Consider the following 18,945-nt stretch of genomic DNA (forward strand, 5'->3'; position numbering starts at 1 on the left):
GGGGTGTGGGTGTGGGGTATGGAGGTGTGAGATGTGGGGGTGTGGGATGTGGGGGTGTGGGGTGTGGGAGGGTAAGATGTGGGGGTGTGGGCAAAGCCGGTGGGGGCCCCAGGAGGAGACAAGCAGTGTTTGGAGGGTGGGAGGGGGAATCTGCTGAGGCCCGGCCTGTTTGTAGATGGAGGTCTCGAGGACCAGCAGGTCTGTCTCTCTCTCACGCGCACAGGCACACTCATCCGGGTCTTCGCCCCCTTCTAGGACCGTCTGCCTACGTACCTTTCCCACCACTTTCCTGACTGACTCTTACATGTTCTTCAAGGACCAGCTGGGCCACTTGGGAGCTGACTGTGGCCTGCGAAAGGTGGCCGGGGACAGAGCGACAGAAAGCAGCTCCAGGCTGCCCCGAAGGCGTGGCTGAGGGTGTCCAGGAGAGCTGGATGTCTGTCCCCGCTCCCCACCGCTCACACACAGAATGCTTGGCCCCCACAGGTTCCATATTTCGAAACTGCACACAGGGCGGCTGGTCGGAGACCTTCCCCAGGGCTGACCTGGCCTGCGGGGTCAACGTGAACGACTCGTCCAATGAGAAGCGGGTAAGCCTGTCAACCCCTCTCTCCCCGGAGGACAGGGTGAGTCCCTGGGAGAGGACAGAGCGGAGCCAGCCCAGGGCAGGGGTCAGGTGACCTGGGGCCTGCCCTCTCACCCTCCCCTCCCCTGCTTGTCGCCTGAGGTCCAGTGGGCCTGCTTCACTGCCCTGGTCTATCAACCCGGAGACCATGGTCGGTGAAGACCGTGGCACCGTGAGATCTGCCATGGGCCACCATGAGGCTGGAGTGATCTAGTCATGAAACCGGAAGAGAAGCAACGTGGTGGCTAAATGCTCGGAGCCAGGCTGGCGAGTCTGAACCCAGACCTGTGACCTGGGTGGAGGTGGGGAGGACTTCTCTGTGCCTCAGCTTCTTCATCGGGAAAATGGGACTAATGATAGCTCTGACCTCACAGGCCTGTCAGGAGAACCGAAAGAGTTAATACATGGAAGTGCTGAGAAGGTGTCTAGCCGGAGTCAGTGCTCAATGAATGGTCGCTCTCAGAGGAGACAGGAGCTCGGACAGGAAGGAGAGAGCCGGCGTGGGGTGGTCCTAGTCTGAGAGGGGATGCTGGGTGCTGTGGGTTGAACTTCTTCATGGGCCTCCCCAGGCCCTCCCTGAAGGCCCTCGGTGTCAAAGCCCCCTTCCCTCCTCGCTTTCCTGATGGATTGGTACACATCCTTCAAGACCCCACTCCAGGGGCCGGCCCGGTGGCGCGGTGGTTACATTTGCTCGTTCTGCTTCTCAGTGGCCCAGGGTTCGCCGGTTCAGATCCCGGGTGAGGACATGGCACCACTTGCCATGCCATGCTGTGGTAGGCGTCCCACATATAAAGTAGAGGGAGATGGGCATGGATGTTAGCTCAGGGTCGGGCTTCCTCAGCAAAAAGAGGAGGACTGGCAGTAGTTAGGTCAGGGCTAATCTTCCTCAAAAAAAAAAAAAAAAAAAAGACACCATTCCAGGTCATCAACTCCAGAAAACCTCCCTTCTCCTCCCCCCAGGAAGGGCTCTCTTAGTGCTCTGTGTTGGCCTCCAGCTACCGCCCACCGTAGTATATCGAATCATGATCATGGGCCGTGGCACCCATCTCTCTCCTAAAGCATCAGCTCCTCAAAGGCATTCATTCACTCAACAAACATTGCTTGAACACCTTCTCTGGGCTGGGCAGGAGTCTAGGCCTGGGGATACAGCAGTGACAAATCAGAAAGGGTCTTATTCACTTCCAGGCCCCCAGTGCTGGCACAATTCTCCTACAAAGGGCCCAATAATGTTTGTTGTCGTACCGAACATCTACCACGTGCCAGCTGCTTACGCCACAATTACTTTAAGTTCTCAGAAGGATTCATTGTAAGTTCATTATTTTCTCCATTTTTCAGACGGGGAAACTGAGGCTCAGAGGCTATAAGGAGTGTGCTTAGACAGTAGTGGCAGCCACGGAGGCAGGAGTCAAACCAAGTCTCATTCCAAAAAGAGCCAGTGCTCCCTCCTCTGTCTTCTGCTCCTCCTCATTAAGGTGTGTGTTCCCGGGGAGACGCACTTTAGCAGTTCCACGAGCTACAATCCCCAGTGGGAGTACGATGAACAAGCTTGCTTGTCCCTTGGAGGGTGAGGTGGGATGTTCCAGAAGCATGGAGTGGGGAGCAGAAGAATTAAGGGAGAAAGGGTGAAGTTGGCAGGCAGACCACAGCCACTTCCGAATTTCTTCTAAGACTCCTCTCTCTCTAGCCAATCTGTCTTTCTCTATGTGAAGGAGATTGATTGGGGAACCAAGATGGAAGATGGAGCTTCTTCCCTCCCGGGGCTTGTCATCCACTTGGAGAAAACACATGAGGTCTTCAGATCTGGCCAGAGTGGTGTAATTTGATGATGGGATCCAACAAGGCTTGATCAGGGGGTCCCCATGGGCTCTCACTTCTGCAGATTACCTTTTCTATCACTGACTTATGTGAAGACAGGGGGCTTGTGTGTAACAAATTTGTAAAATCCATAAAATTAAGAGGGAACATTCTTACATTCTTATGATGGGAGGCAGGATGGAGTTTCAAAAGGATGCTTTGGGCTGCAAATAACAGACATTTCCAACTGGCTTAGTAAGCAAATGTGGCTCACGCACCTGGGGATGCAGAGAAAGGTGCTAGGACTCAGGAAGCAGCTCTGCAAAGCCACCAAGGACCAGGCTCTTTCCGTCTCTCTCCTGCTGTCCTGGTGGCTTCCTCCCAGGGCTGGCATCCCTCCCATTGTAAGACGACCGCCATTGTCAGCTGCAGCCACAGACTTCCCAGGCCTGCCTCTCCAGGAGAGGGGACAGCCTGGCTTCCTACGGCCCCTTCCTAGGAGCAAGAAAGCTTCTTACCCAAACCTGCAGCAGGCCTGTCCTCACATCTCCTTGGCCCGCCCAGCCCTGGACCATCCCTGGCTGAGGGATGGGAGACGTGATTGGCTTAGGGCTGTGATTCTCAGACTTTTGGGCCATAGGACCCTTTTACACTCTCATGAAGGACTGAGGACTCCCAAGAGCTTTCGTTTCTGTGAGTTATGTCTGTCAAAACCACGCAAGAGAACTATTGGCTTGGACTAGTCCGCTGGGAAGGAACGGACCCTGGGGCTGCAGTTATGACTTCCGTGGCAGAGTTGAAACTGTAACATCCCAAAACAACGAGCTGAAATTGAAGAAATTTAACAAAGATAAATGCAATGTTCTGGACTTAAGTCAGAAAATTAATTTCCAAAAATAGTGGAAAGGAGACTTACCTTGGCTTCAGCTCACACACACACAAAATAAAATAAATAAAAATCCCTAAGATTGGAAGGGTTTCCAGATATGATTCACTGGTCCCAAAATGCTGGTCCATAAACTGGCACAAACTTTGTCTTTTATCCTGAAATTCGAATCATCCTATTTCTTATTGTTGAAATGTCTTTTTTTTCTTTTAATCAAATGATGGTGAATGTGTGCATTCATTGGGTGCCTTTTTTCAGCTGCTTACTTGGCACACACTACTCTATTATTGACAGACTCCAAAAGTGGACTCAGATTAGCAGAAAGACTGGGAAATCCTGCCTCTTGGTTAAATAAAATGCCGTTTGCTTACCTACAGCAGAGGTTGGCAAATTATGGCCCTTGGGCCAAATCTGGCCCACGACTTGCTTTTGCAAATAAAGTTTTATTGAAACACAGCCACAGCCATTTGCACTACAAAGGCAGAGCTGAGTAGCTGCAAAAGAGACTGAATGGCACCCAAAGCCTGAGATGTTTACTGTCTGTCCCTTTACGGGAAAAGTCTGCTGAGCCCTGAGCTAGAGGATACAGAGGAAGGTGGATACACAGTGGGGAGACAGGCAACTTGATCCAGGACAGGTGGCAGTGAGGCATCTGGACTCCAAGTTGTCTGGGGCAGAGTACACAGTTGCAGATGCCAGGAGCTGTGGCAGTGAGGTCACATCAGGCCTCCTGGGAGCAGGGCTCTTTCTGGGTCAGACCTTAAAGACACAGGCAGGATCGGATCTGTGTGAAAACTGACTCAGGAGTCCTGAGGGTCACCCGGCAGACAATGACCCCAGCTACAGGATGGTATAGAATATTCAGCCTGAGTACTTGTCACCATGCCTCCTCAAGCTGCCACAGGGTGGCCCAAACTGCTTCTGAACTGAGGGCTGCCAAACCAGGCATCCCTGGGAGGGAGGCTGGCCCCCAGCTCTGGGGCCATCCAGCAAATGGCAAGATTCTAGCTGATGCCTGGAGGGGTTAGGGGTGAACTGAGTGTCTTCTGAGTGCCTGGCGTTGTCTAGATGTTTTCCCTGATGCCTTATTTCTTCCTCCAACAAGCCTGCAAGGTAGATAGTGTCCCCATTTTGCAGATGAGGAATCTGAGGCTCAGAGAAGTTAGGTAATTTGCCCAAGGTCGCACAGTCTTGAGTCTGGAACCCTGTCTCTTGGCTCTGAGCCGGGGTTCTTTTTCCGCAGTCCAGTCCACCACCGCCTCGGAGCCTGGGCCATTCGCTCCACAAGGTCACTTTCATCTGAGTGGCTGTCAGCCAGGTTTCCCCAACACTATTCTCATGACTGGTTTTCTTGTTTTTGTTTTTTTTATTAATTACCCTTTTCATCTGGTTATAAAATAGTACTTACCAACTGTAGAAAAATGAAAAGCGTAGAAAAAATACCAATGAAAGTTACAACTCTATCCACAAACTTGTCACCCAAAGTTTACCACTATGAACATTTGGCACATCTTACAAGCTTATTTCTCTGCATATTTGGGACTGAATCACATGAAATGGCCAATAGTTGATCATTCTTCATCTACAAAAGGGCAATTTCATATAATTCAACCTAAAACTTTCTTTACATGTAGCGGGAATCATGCTGTACACGTGAAATTTGTAACCTAACATTACATTCTCAGCACGTCCTGACGTATTTTAAAACTCCTGGTAAACAGCATTTTAATGCTGTCATAGCATTAAAGTAATTTGGATTTAAAACAATTTCATTAACTCTTCTTTTATCGTTGGACATTTGAGTGTTTTCACAAATAGTTCTGTGATAAACATCTTTATAAATAAATATGTTTTTATGCTTCTATTTCTTAGAATTAATTTCTGGAGGTAGAAGGGAGATCGAAAGGAATGCATATTTCAAAGGTTCTTGATTCCTGCTGCTTTCCAGAGAGATTGACCCAATCTTCACTCCCACTATACCCTCACCTATGTAGAATATTATTACTTTGAAATATTTGTTAGTTTGGTTGGTAAAAAATGGTATAGCGTTATTGTTTTAATTTTCATTTCCTTGATCCTTCTTAAGGCTGTTGTACAATTTATTTTTTTGAACCTAAAAAAATGCAGGTTTTTACATTTATCTCTCACAATTTAATTTTTTGCCCATTATTCCAGTCCATTGAGATCTTTTTGGATGAAAGATGAACCAGTAGTGTGAAGTGGCTGCTGAATAAGTAAATGCCTGCTTGGTTGCATTACTAGGAGTGCAGTGTATAGATTAGGGGAGGTGATGGTCCCACTCTGCTTCCTCCTGGTCAGAGAGTATGTCTGGAGCTTTTCAGCTATCTGGTTCTGGGTATCTTATTTAAGGACACTGACAAACTAGAGTATATTAATTGAGAAAAATGGTGAAGGATTGGGGAAAGAGATTAAAGATACAGGGAATATTTAATGCTGAGACGATAAGTGAGGGACAGACAGGCAGAATAGCTGTATTAAGAAATGACATGCCACTCTGTATGACCTTTATAATTTTTCTATAAGTCTGAAAAACTATTCTAAGATGAAAAGGTTTTTTGTTTAAGTTTTTTGCCGAGGAAGATTTGCCCTGAGCTGACATCTGTGCCAGTCTTCCTCTGTTTTGTATGTGGGTCACCACCACAGCAAGGCTGCTGAGTGGAATGGGTCTGCACCTGGGATCCAAACCCACAAACCTGGGACACTGAAGGAGAGCATACTGAACTTAACCATTATGCCACGGGGCTGGCTTCCTGCAAACTTTATTTTTAAAATACTGGTGGGCCTTCATTCAGTACAAGACAAATTCAGTTTATTTTAAGTGGCTCCAGAAGCAGAAAAAGGACCAACAGGTGCAATTTAAAAGTAATACATTTTAACTTCACATGAGAAAAAATTGTCTGTTGTATACTGTTGTATACTGAACGACTTCCTCGAAAGGCAGTGAGCACCTTGTCCCTGGAGGAATTCAAGCAAAGGCTTGAATTCAGGGTGATGGGAAGGGGCCTTATACATGGGATAGAAGTTTGAATTGGCATCAGAGGCTCCACAAGATCTTTTCCAAAGTCAAGATGCTAGGAGTCGGGGCTGGCCCAGTGGCTGAGTGGTTAAGTTTGCACACTCTGCTTCAGTGGCCCAGGGTTTCTCCAGTTCGGATCCTGGGTGCGGACATGGCACCGCTCATCAGGCCACGCTGAGGCGGCGCCCCACATGCCACAACTGGAAGGACCCACAACTAAAAAATACACAACTATGTACCGGGGGGGGGGGGGGGGGGCTTTGGGAGAAAAAGGAAAAAAATTAAAGCTTTAAAAAGAAAAAAGATGCTAGGAGTCTATGAATTGGTGTCCTTGGGGTGTGAACAGAATAGCAGTCAGAGTCGAAGGGGTTCGAGCTGCCTGAAGCAGGTCCAGGCTGAGGCAGAAAAGGCAGAGCCAGCCAGGTGGATGGGGCTGACACCCCCCTCTCTCTCTGCAGCACGAGTACCTGCTGAAACTGAAGGTCATGTACACCGTGGGCTACAGCTCCTCCCTGGTGATGCTCCTGGCTGCCCTCAGCATCCTCTGTGCTTTCCGGTGAGAACACGCTGCCGCCTCTCCATCCCCCCACCTTCCCCAGGAAGAGACTTTAGGTCTCTTTTAATTGCTCAGGCTAGAGAGGAAGGTCTGGGTGGGCCACTTTGTCACCTCTTGATCTAAAGCTTACCTGTGGCAAAACATTGAAGTTCCCATGACCGCATTCATTCTTTTATCCATTCAACATTTACTTAGCATTACTAAGAACTTACTGCACCAATTGCTTTAACATGTATTATTTCTAATTTCCACACAATGCTATGAGATAGGTATCATATTTTTTTAATGGGCATATTTTTTCGGGTGTATTAACCAGACTCTCAGTTTCAAGAAACAGAACTCTACCTTAAAACGGCTTAAGAAAAACAAAGGTGACTTGAACCACATAATTGACAAGTTCAGGGACATCTGGCTTCAGGCATGGCTGGATCTAGGCATTCAAAGGTATTAGCAGAACTAGTTCTGTCTCCCTCCATTTCTCCACACTGTGCTGGCCTCATCCACAGGCAGGCTTTCTGCAGGGGTGGCAGACACAACCACCAGCAACTGCAGAGGTACATTCTACCAGCTCAGCAACACCAGGGCAAAGAGGGCCTCTTCCCCATTGTTGCAATGGAAATCCTGGGGGACTTCTTATAGGCCCAGCTTGGGTCACGTGCCCAACCCTGAGCCAGGCATGCAGCCAGGGATGAGGTGCTCTGATTGGTTGGGTCTGAGGGTCGGAGGGTGGAATGGCACCAGAGCTGGAATGGTTCCCCATAAGAAAGACTGGTTCTGATACCAGAAGATGGGGAACAAGTAACAGACTTCTGACCCCTGCAGCAGAGCAGGAAATCCAGGCTCTGGGAGGTGAAAGGCTTGCGCAAGGTGTGAAGCTAATACATGGCAGAGCTTGGGTCTGATTTCTCCCCGCAGCCTGTGTTCTTTCTATGCCGCTCACCGCCCCCCTCCCCCTCCCACCTCCGCCCCGCCCTGTCCGGCTGCCTGCCTCCTGCACTGCTCACTCTTCTAAACAATGCTGGGAGTGCGATGGGGGAAGGTCAGGGCAGAACACACATTGCATCTATAGCCCCAGCTTTTTTTTTTTTTTTTTTTTTGGAGGAAGATTAGCCCTTAGCTAACTACTGCCAGTCCTCCTCCTTTTGCCGAGGAAGCCTGGCTCTGAGCTAACATCCGTGCCCATCTTCCTCTAGTTTATACGTGGGACGCCTACCATAGCATGGCTTCCAAGCAGTGCCATGTCTGCACCCGGGATCCGAACCAGCGAACCCCGGGCCGCCGAGAAGCGGAACGTGCGAACTTAACCTCTGCGCCACCGGGCCGGCCCCTAGCCCCAGCTTTTTTTAATTGCAGTATGAGGCAGAGTACACTGGGCATCTGAGGCCTGGGCTCTCCTTCAGGGTCTGCTCACAGAGCTACAGGGAGCTGTGTGACCTGGAAAGAGCGGGCCCTGGGTTCCCCCGTGCACTGCGGGAGGAGCGGGCCTGGCGGAGCCCCAGCCTCTCCTGGCCCTGGCCTGATGGCCCTGCCTTCTCTCCCCCAGGAGGCTCCACTGCACCCGCAACTACATCCACATGCACCTGTTTGTGTCCTTCATCCTGCGCGCCTTGTCCAACTTCATCAAGGATGCTGTGCTCTTCTCCTCGGACGACGTCACCCACTGCGATGCCCACAGGGTAACATGCCTGCGTGCCCCAGGGTGTGGCCGGGCCTGCTTGCCTTCCCCAGCCTGACTTTGGAAAGGTGGCAGCCCGATTGTCCTTCCCCTGAGTCTGTACTAAGGCTGCACTTAATGCCTAGGGTGAAGGGGCAGCGCTGGTGCTGGCCAGGAGGTTCAGGGAGAGTCCCATGTCCCCGCAGGCACACTCTGGGTCACATGCGAGAGTGGTTTGTCGGAAAGCCCATGGGGGCTGCCATTCAGCTCCCAGCGTCCTGGAGCGGATTCGCTGCTCTGGGAACTAGATGTGTAGCAAGACTCCTCTTATCCTACTCCTGCTGCGTCCCAGCTGTAGTCGGACGGCCAGGTCTAGGGAGGGTTGGGGTTGGTAGCAGAAAGAAAAGGGTGAGCGTATGCCTGTGCGTCTGCAGTAAAACAATCAGATTTTGTTAAAGCCAACCCTCTTCCTCCTCCTGGATTCTCAGATGAGTCTTAACTCATTGCACTATCACCCCGAGTGTCAACTGGAAATCCCTTTTGCTGGACATAACGGTAAACTGCATGTCAGTGGCTTAAACAGATGGGATTTTTCCCTCATAAGCAGTCGACACACGGGCAATCCAGAGGTGGCACAGTGGCTCCACGATGCCATGGTGAACACAGTCATTTTCCCTCTTTCTGCTCTGCCATCCTTGATCCCACGCTTTATATCACATGTTTGCAATATGGCTGCTGCAACCCCAGGCCTCACCTCCCTGTTCCAGACAAGAAGGAGTAAAGTCAAAGTTAAATAGTTTTTTCTGTTTGGGAGGCTTTGCCTTTTCATTTGGGAAAGAACCCCCTCCCCGAGACTCCTATCTTACCTCTCACTGGCTAGAACTGTGTCATGTGACCACACCTAACTGCAAAAGAAGCTGGGAGATTGAGTTTTTACTATCATCGTCACGGCAGAGCAAGCAAGGGATAAAGGGACTGGACACTGAGATTCATTCAGTCAACCAGCCTGCCACTTCCCACCACTCACGTCTCTAATTCCTTACAGATGCGTTAACTTTATATTGTTTACAGTTTTTTGTGTCTGTGTGTGTGTGTGTGTGTGTGTGTGTGTGTTCTCTGACTCAAGCTGAGCGGTCCCTCAATAAGGGCCCAGGTCTCTCAGGGAGATTTCCAGGATGAAATAAGAGCCAGAGACTGGGAGTCAGGAGATAAAATTCAGGCCCCACCCCATCACCGACCAGCCGTGGAGAAATCCAGCAGAGCCCGGCAGGAACCTTCTCGGCTTCCTCCGAACATCAGACTCAGAGCCAACCACAGGCCGTGCATGGTATCAGAGCCTCTGGAAGGCCACAGGGCAGCACTGGGCACTCCTCTTGCATGGAAGTGTCCTTGCGGCTCTCCACGCAGAAGTCCTCGGGCCGTCCGGGGGTCCTCTCTCCAGGGGAAAGCTCAGTGAAGGGAAGGAGGCCCTCATGGCGCTGGTATGGGAGCTGTACTGGCTTCTGTGACGCGTATTGACCATTTTGACTGAGCCTGCTGGCTGCGGACTTCCACTCCCTGGGGAACTCTGTGGGCCTGGTCCTCTGGGAGCAGAAGGTCACAGGGGATGGCCATGAGCCCAGAGGCTGGCTCTGCGGCCTGGCCCCTGACCCGTACAAGCTTCGTGCCCCACAAACCCGCAGGCCTAGTTTCCAGGGATCCCTACAAGGGACGTGGCTGTTATAAGAGCCACTGATCAGGGAAGGCCAACACCGTGGCATCCCCGTCAGGTATTCAGAGTCTCCAGTCCAGACGCAGTGTACCGGCCTGGGGCCATTTTTACTACAATCAATATCATCTGCTAACCTAGGTGTCCCTTCTTCATCTGTTTCCAGGGAACTGACCTTGGAAAGCATTTTGTTAACCCTTTGCTCAGAAATCCCTTTTCCTCTCTAGGCCTCAGATCCCTCATCTGAAAAATGAGGAAGTTGGGAGTTGGGCCATATCTGACCCAGTTTTACATCTGGCAGCCAGTTCCAGAATTTTATGCAGTTCCTGCTTGTGTGACGCCCATTGACCATCTTGACCGAGCCTGCTGGCTGTGGACTTCCACTCCCTAAGGAGCTCTGTGGGCCTGGTCCTCTGAGAGCAGAAGGCCGCAGGGGATGGCCATGAGCCCCAGAGGCTGACTCTGTGGCCTGGCCCCTGACCCATCCCACAGCCTGTCCCTTCCTTTGGGCCTGGGCACCAGAGGGAAACCGACAGTCGCCAGCCTGGACCTCAGCCGCCTCTCCCTGTCCAGGTGGGCTGCAAGCTGGTCATGGTCTTCTTCCAGTACTGCATCCTGGCCAACTACGCCTGGCTGCTGGTGGAAGGCCTCTACCTCCACACGCTCCTCGTCGTCTCCTTCTTCTCAGAAAGGAAGTGCCTCCAGGGTTTCATCGCGCTCGGATGGGGTATGTTTCTGCATGGGGACAGTGGCCGTGTGTCTGTGGGAAAGGGTGCTGAGTCAGGAGGATCCGGCTTCTCGTTCCAGCCCCACACTTCGTTAGTTAACTTGTGCAATCTTAGACAAGTTGCTTGATGTTTAACTCTCGGGCCTCAGTTTATTTATCTGTCAAATGGGAAATAATAGCTAAAATTTAGCCCCAATTCCTAGCATCCAAAGCCTTGTACAATTTGATGCCACCCAACACTTGCTGCCTCATCTTCCTTAGACGTCCCATTCATATGTCCTTGTTCCTTCTTTCTTTCTGTGGCAGTCAGGTGCTTTTGACCATAGGTATTAGAAAATCTGGCTTAGATAGGTTTTAAACATAAAAGAAATTAATTGGCTCATATAACTGAAAAGTCCAGGGATCACCAACTTCAGGTGAGGCTGAATCCAGCAGCTCAAGAACATTTCTTTCTGTCTTTCTACTGTGCCTCTGTAACATCAGCTTTCCTTTTAGACCGGTGCTCCCAGTGTAACTGCTGGCGGCTTCTGGGCTACTGACTTCCTTGTTACATCTAATGAGATGAAGAAGGGGGCTATGTCCCAGCATGCCCAGCAAATATTCTGAGGTCACTCTGATGGGAGCAGCTTGAGTCTCATACATACCCGTGAACCAATCACAGGGGCCCGAGGGAATGGAAGGCACTGACTTAAGCTACTCAAACCACGTGACTTCCCAAAGGAAATTCAGGATTCACTTTCTAGGAAGGAGGAAATGGTAGCAAGACAGCCAACTGCAGGCCCCGTTACCTCTCTCCCCCTTTCCTTTCTGGGTCGATGCAGATGACAGCATCTCTCATTTCTTGGATGCTTACTTTGTGCCAGGCATTGAACTCAGCACTTTCCATGGACTATTTTTAATCACCACAATAACTCCAAGAGGCCTCTCAGAGAAACCTCGGCTCAGAGATGTGACATAACATGCTCAGGTCTCCTGTAGACAAGAGCAGACCCAGGATTCAGACCAAGGCCTGTCTATTTCCAAAACCTCTTAACTTTTACTCTTCTATTAACAAACATCCATCCATACATGCATCCATTCATCCATCCACCCTCCTGTCCACCCACCCATCCATCCATCCACCTATCCACTCATCCATCCATCCATCCAACCATCCATCCATCCATCCATCCACCTATCCACTCATCCATCCATCCATCCATCCAACCATCCATCCATCCATTCCATCCATTCATCCATTGCTCATTTGATAAACATATGTGAGTTACCCACTGGGCTCTAGACAGAGAGCCAGGTTCCTGTGAGTGACTCACAAGCTTAAAAGGATAGTCACGTGTATCTGCCATTTGCTCCCTTTGGTTTCTTCTTGGTGCCTTTGATTAAGAAGTGGCCCTGCCAGGAATGCCGTCTGCTGTCTTTTCTGCTTGTCTAAATCCTTACTTGCAAGGGCCCTGTCTCCTCATCAGGGAAGTCACCTGAGCTGGCAGAGCTCCCTGCACCCTCCTGCTTCTGAACTTTGGCAGCCTGATTAACACATGACCCTCGGCCAGCGGGCGCTGTAGGGCTCTGCTGATCTCTGGATTTCTGCATAGGCCAGTGGTCCCAGAGCGCCTGGGGACCAGGGGCCCGCCTTCTGCAGCTGACTCTGCAAAAAAATTCCCCAGTTTGGAGCCCAACTCACTGAGCCTTGAATCCCAGATCTGCCAAGATTTCATCATCTGAACACGGACAGTTTCGTCATCTCTAATATCAGGATCATCATTTATTCGATGTTCTTTGTGCTCAGAAGGGCTTAGAGAGAAAAAAACAAAAAACAAAACAAAAAAACAAAAAAAAAACAAAACAAAAACAGTTCCATCACTCAAAGGGTTTGTAGTTTGGTGGGGAGACAAAATTGCACTGTGATACGATCTCTGTCACAGGTGTTTGGCAGGTTTGAATGAGATACTGAGAGCCTTCCTTTCGTCCTCAAGTATTTATTGAGCAGCTACTATACTCCAGATCCTGGAGGCAGAGCAGCCCGTAGAACGGCAGCGGTTCCTTCCCTCTCGGCCTCTCTGCCTGCACAGCCCCAAGGAGACCGTGAAGGCTCAGAAGGTCTGAAGTGGCCTTTCTCTTGCAAAAGCAGTGACCCCTCCTCAATTTGTACTCAACTCATTTCCCCAGAGATAGGTTGCTTAAATGAGTACATGCTACCTGTAAAACTTTGCAAAGCAAAAAAAACGTTTTTTAAGTAGAAAAAAATTACCCTAGTCCCATCTAGTGAACATTTTCTAGGCTTTCCTTCCAGAATTTTTTTCCTGCTCACAGTTTTCCCCACAGTGTGGTCATTCTGTCTGTAGAATTTTGAATCTTGCTTCTTCCCATTAACACATAAGCTTGTTCTGTATTCTTTCAACCTTCCATAAACATTTTTAACTACTCAATGGATGTATATTTTTTTTTTGAAGATTGGTCCTGAGCTAACATCTGTTGCTAATCTTTCTCTTTTTTTTCTTCCCAAAGCTGTATATCCTAGTTGTAAGCACTTCTATGTGGGATGCCACCACAGCATGGCCTGATGAGCGGTGTGTAGGTCCGTACCCAAGATCCAAACTGGCAAACCCCGGGCTGCCAAAGAGGAGTGTACGAATTTAACCACTACGCCACCAGGCCGGCCCCTCTGTGGATGTATTTAATCAAACACCTATTATTTGGACATTTAGGTTGTTTCTAATTTTTCACTATTATAAATAACACAGTGATGAATATTTTATGGACAAAGCTTATTCCATGTGTAATATGGAATCCTAGAGTTGGGATCACTGAGTCCGAAGGAGAGAATGCTTTTAAGGTTTTTAATACTTGTCCAAGCTTTTAATTTTTCAAGGTGACTGGGGTGTCAGTTTGTGCCCAGAAAAGAGTGATACTTCTGGCTTTTCTGGGGATGAACCAAACTCCTACTTAGTGAGTGAACTTCAATTGGTGGTTCTCCAGCTGGAGCCAGCTTCAGAGTCACATGAGGGCGTGTCAACCCCAGCTGGATGGCCCCACCCTGAGTCTCTGAGCCCCTGGGCCAGGAGTGGGGCCTGTGACTCTGCCTTTCTAACAAGGCGCCAAGGGACCTGGATATGCTGGTCCAGGGACCACACTGGGTACCCTTGTTTTGTCCACGGCAAATTATCCTCAGAGCCTGAGATTGTCTGCCAATAATTTATTTAACACAGCTTCACTGTGCGAATTATAATTTGTAGTAATAATACAGGCACACCTCGTTTTATTGCACTCTGCTGATGCTGTGTTTTTTACAAATTGAAGGTTTGTGGCAACCCTGCATCAAATAAATATGTCGGCGCCATTTTTCCAACGGCATTTGCTCACTTCGTGTCTCTGTGTCACATTTTGGTAATTTTCACAATATTTCAAACTTTTGCATTATTATTTTTTAATTTATTTTTGCATTATTTTGCATATTGGTGATCTATGATCAGTGATCTTTGATGTTACTATTGTCATTGTTTTGGGGCACCACCAACTGTGCCCGTATAAAACAGCGAACTTAGTCTATAAATGTTGTATGTGTTCTGACTGCTCCAACCAACCAGCCGTTCCTCCATCTCTCTCCCTCTCCCCAGGCTTCCCTATTCCCTGAGACACAACAGTATTGAAATTAGGTCGATTAATAACCCTACCATGGCCTCTAATTGTTCAAGTGAAAGGAAAAGTCACGTCTCTCACTTTAAATCAAAAGCTAGGAATGATTAAGCTTAGTGAGGAAGGCGTGTCCAAAGCTGAGATGTGCCAAAGGCTAGGCCTCTTGTGCCAAACAGTTAGCCAAGTTGTGAATGCAAAGGAAAAGTTCTTGAAGGAAATTAAAGGTGCTACTCCTGTGAACACACGAATGATAAGAAAGCAAAACAGCCCTAATGCTGATATGGAGAAAGTTTTAGTGGTTTGGATAGAAGATCAAACCAGCCACAGCACTCCCTTAAGCCAAAGCCTAATCCAGAGCAAGGCCCTCACTCTCTTCGATTCTGTGAAGGCTGAGAGTGGGGAGGAAGCTGCAGAAGAAAAGTCTGAAGCAGCAGATGTTGGCTCATGAGATTTAAGGAAAGAAGCCATCTCCATAACATGAAAGTGCAAGGAGGGTTCAGCCCCGTGGTCAAGCGGTTAAGTTCGTATGCTCCACTTCAGTGGCCCAGGGTTTCACCGGTTTGGATCCTGGGCGTGGACATGGCACCGCTCATCAGGCCATGCTGAGGCGGCGTCCCACATAGCACAACCAGAGACACTCACAACTAGAATATACAACTATGTACTGGGGGTGCTTTGGGGAAAAGAAGAAGAAGGAAAAAAAAAGAAGACTGGCAACAGTTGTTAGCTCAGGTGCCAATCTTTAAAACAAACAAACAAACTACAAGGGGAACAAGCAAGTGCTGATGTAGAAACTGCATCAACTTCTCCAGGAGATCTGGCTAAGGTCATTCATGAAGGTGGCTACACCACACAATAGATCTTTAATGTGGATGAAACAGCCTCATATTGGAAGAAGATGCCATCCGGGACTTTCACAGCCAGAGAGGAGAAGTCAGGTCAGTGCCTGGCTTCAAAGCTTCAAAGGACAGGCTCCCTCTCTTGCTGGGGGCTAATGTGGCTGGTGACTTTAAGTTGATGCCAGTGCTCATTTACTATTCTGAAAATCCTAGGGCCCTTAAGAATTATGCCAAATCTACTCTGCCTGTGCTCTATAAAGGGAAAAACAAAGCCTGGATGACAGCACATCTGTTTACAACATGGTTTAAGCCCAGTGTTGAGACCTACTGCTCAGAAAAAAGATTCCTTTCAAAATATTACTGCTCATTGAGAATGCACCTGGTCACCCCAGAGCTCTGATGGAGATGTACAGTGAGATGAATGTTGTTTTCATGCCCGCTAACACAACATCCGTTCTGCAGCCCAGGGATCAAGGAGTAATTTCAACTTTAAGTCTTATCATTTAAGAAATCCATTCTGTAAGGCTATAGCTGCCATAGATACTGATTCCTCTGATGGATCTGGGCAAAGTAAATTGAAAACCTCTGGAAAGGATTCACCATTCTAGATGCCATTAGAAACATTCGTGGTTCATGGGAAGACGTCAGGATATGAACATTAGCCGGAGTTTAGAAGAAGTTGATGCCAACCCTCAGGGACGACTTTGAAGGGTTCAAGACTTCAGTGGAGGAAGTGACTGTGGTGGAAATAGCAAGAGAACTAGAATGAGAAGTGGAGCCTGAAGATGTGACCGAATTGCTGCAATTTCATGAAAAAGCTTTAATGGAGGAGGAGTTGCTTCTAAAGGATGAGCAAAGAGAGGGGTTCCTTGAGATGGAATCTACTCCTGGTGAAGAAGCTGTGAAGACTGTTGAAAGGACAACAAAGATTTAGAATATGACATCAACTCAGTTGATAAAGCAGCAGCCCGGTTTGAGAGGGTTGACTCCAATTTTGAAAGCAGCTCTACGGTGGGTAAAATGCTATCGAACAGCATTGCGCGCTGCAGAGAAATCATTCATGAAAGGAAGAGTCAATCGATGTGGCAAACTTCATTGTTGTCTTAAGAAATTGTCACAGCCACCCCAGCCTTCGGCAGCCACCACCCTGACCAGTCAGCTGCCATCAACATTGAGGGAAGACCCTCCTCCAGCAAAAAGATTACGACTCACTGAAGGTCAGAGGATGGCTAGCATTTTTTTAGCAATAAAGCATTTTTTAATTATGGTATGAATGTATGTACACTATTTTTTGGACGTAATACTATCCCACACTTAACAGACCACAGTATAGTATAAACATAACTTTTATATGCATGGAAACCAAAAAATTTGTGTGACTCATTTTATTGTGATATTCACTTTATTGTGGTCTGGAACTGAACCCGTAATCTCTCTGAGGTGTGCCTGTCCTCCACAAGCCAATAGTATACAGGATGATAAACCAATAAAGAAATGACATACTCCAAACCAATGATGGGTCAATCACACTATTGTTCCAGGTGAAAGGGAGATGGCAGAAATAAAGTCTAAATTTAGGTGGGGTGTACCTTTCTACAAGTTGGTTCTCAGAAGAGTCGGCTCAGCCAACCAAGAGCTGCGTCCGCGTAAAGCAAGAGTCCGTTTTGCAAGAGCACGTTGCTAGGCAATGAAGGCGCTGGTGTTGGTGGGCAAGACTGTCTCCTTCATGGGCAGCTGCATGGTTTTCACCACTGTGGCAAAGAGTCACCTTGCCCAGGCAGGAGCTAATGTCCCAAGGTCTTCAGAGAGCCATTTAGATCAGCAGAGGGGAGCCTTGCCCACTGAACACTCTCGGTGAGCGCTCACAAACTCTGGTATTTAAAGTCTAATTGTCCCCTAGCCATAGCTGCTCCTCCCCCATTCTTACCTACCAGCCCCCAGCAGCGCCCTGCAGCAGCCAGCTACTGAATGCTTACGGACAAGAACAGGCGTTGATGACCACATCCTGCTTGGATCCAAACAACTTCGCTCTTGTCATGAACAAGTGGGTTTGAAATCATATCAAACCAATACGCAACAACTCTGACTAAAGCTATTACCCGTTTTCCCACTTTCACACCAACTCTGCATTAAAGACAGAAGACAGTGAACAGGCGGCCCTCAATATCCTTGTTCTTTGCCCAAAGCACCCAAAATTGAGGCAGGGATTTTTTTTAAAACTTACTATTTTTGTTAAAGTCATATACTACTTGGTTTAAAGAATTAAATAGGACTACAAGGCTTATAATGAAAAGCAACCAGTCTGCTGCCCCTACTTCTGCTCCCCAGAGTTAACGCCCTTCACCTGTTCAGCTGACCCCCCTAATCTGTACTCTCATGTTTCTAAACAATAGCCTACTATTTCTTGATCTGTCCCTCGTAGGCGTTGTTTACTCTTTCTGATGGAAGATAAGGGTGTACAATTTTTCATCCACCACCTCCCTCCTCCATTAGAGTTTTTCAGAGTCTTGGGTTAAATCATATTCAATGTAGAGGCCAGCCCAGTGGTATAGTGGTTTAGTTTGCACACTCTACTTTGGCAGCCTGAGGTTCACAGGTTTGGGTCCCGGGTGCAGACCTATGCACGGCTCATCAAGCTGTGCTGTGGTGGCATCCTGCATACAAAATAGAGGAAGATTGGCACAGATGTTAGCCCAGGGCCAATCTTCCTCACCAAAAAAAAGAAAGAAATCATATTCAATGTATACCTCATCATGTCTATGTAAATATTGTTTACTGCTGAGCCAAGTGATGTACAATGATTAGATTTCCAATATTTTATTTTTTATTTTTCATGGAGTCATTTTTACTTATTTGCTGGGGTTTTTTCTTTTTCTTTTTTTAAATTTTTTTTTGAGGAAGATTAGTCCTGAGCTAACATCTGCTGCCAATCCTCCTCTTTTTGCTGAGGAAGACTGGCCATGAGCTAACATCCGTGCCCATCTTCCTCTGGTTTATATGTGGGACGCCTACCACAGCATGGCCTGCCAAGCGCTGCCATGTGTGCACCCAGGATCCGAACCGGCGAACCCCAGGCCGCTGAAGCGGAATGTGCGAACTTAACTGCTCCGCCACCAAGCCGGCTCCTTTTCTTATTTGTTTATATTGCTGTCATTAGTTCTCCCAAATTCTCCAACAGAACTGGAAAATCTCCGAATGCTATTTTCCAAATCATCTGTTAGTTCCCAGTTGTTTGGTTTTTCCTGCTGTATTAGTGTCCCAGGGCCGCCATAACAAATTGCCACAAACTTGGGGGCTTAACGCGACAGAAATTTATTATCTTACGGTTCTGGAGGCCAGGAGTTGAAAATCAAGATTTTGGCAGCGTTGGTTCCTTCTGGGGGCTCTGAGAAACAACCTGTGCCGTGCCTCTCTTTTAGCTCCTGGTGGTTCCTGGCAACCCTTGGTGTCTTTGGCTTGTAGCTGCATCACTCCAATTTCTGCCTC

The 18,945-nt window shown here is 48.3% G+C and overlaps 1 protein-coding gene across 1 annotated transcript in view; it reads left to right on the forward strand.

The window, feature by feature from the left end:
* SCTR (secretin receptor) overlaps positions 1-18,945 on the forward strand; it is a 60,373-nt gene that overhangs the window by 25,143 nt on the left and 16,285 nt on the right. Inside the window, exons 5-8 of the mRNA XM_046659850.1 lie at positions 487-590; positions 6,801-6,898; positions 8,442-8,574; positions 10,834-10,987. Of these exons, the coding sequence (XP_046515806.1) occupies positions 487-590; positions 6,801-6,898; positions 8,442-8,574; positions 10,834-10,987 (489 nt within the window). The remainder of the gene's footprint in view (positions 1-486; positions 591-6,800; positions 6,899-8,441; positions 8,575-10,833; positions 10,988-18,945) is intronic.

Source organism: Equus quagga, chromosome 4 (assembly GCF_021613505.1).
Source record: "Equus quagga isolate Etosha38 chromosome 4, UCLA_HA_Equagga_1.0, whole genome shotgun sequence".
NCBI classification, from domain to species: Eukaryota; Metazoa; Chordata; class Mammalia; order Perissodactyla; family Equidae; genus Equus; species Equus quagga.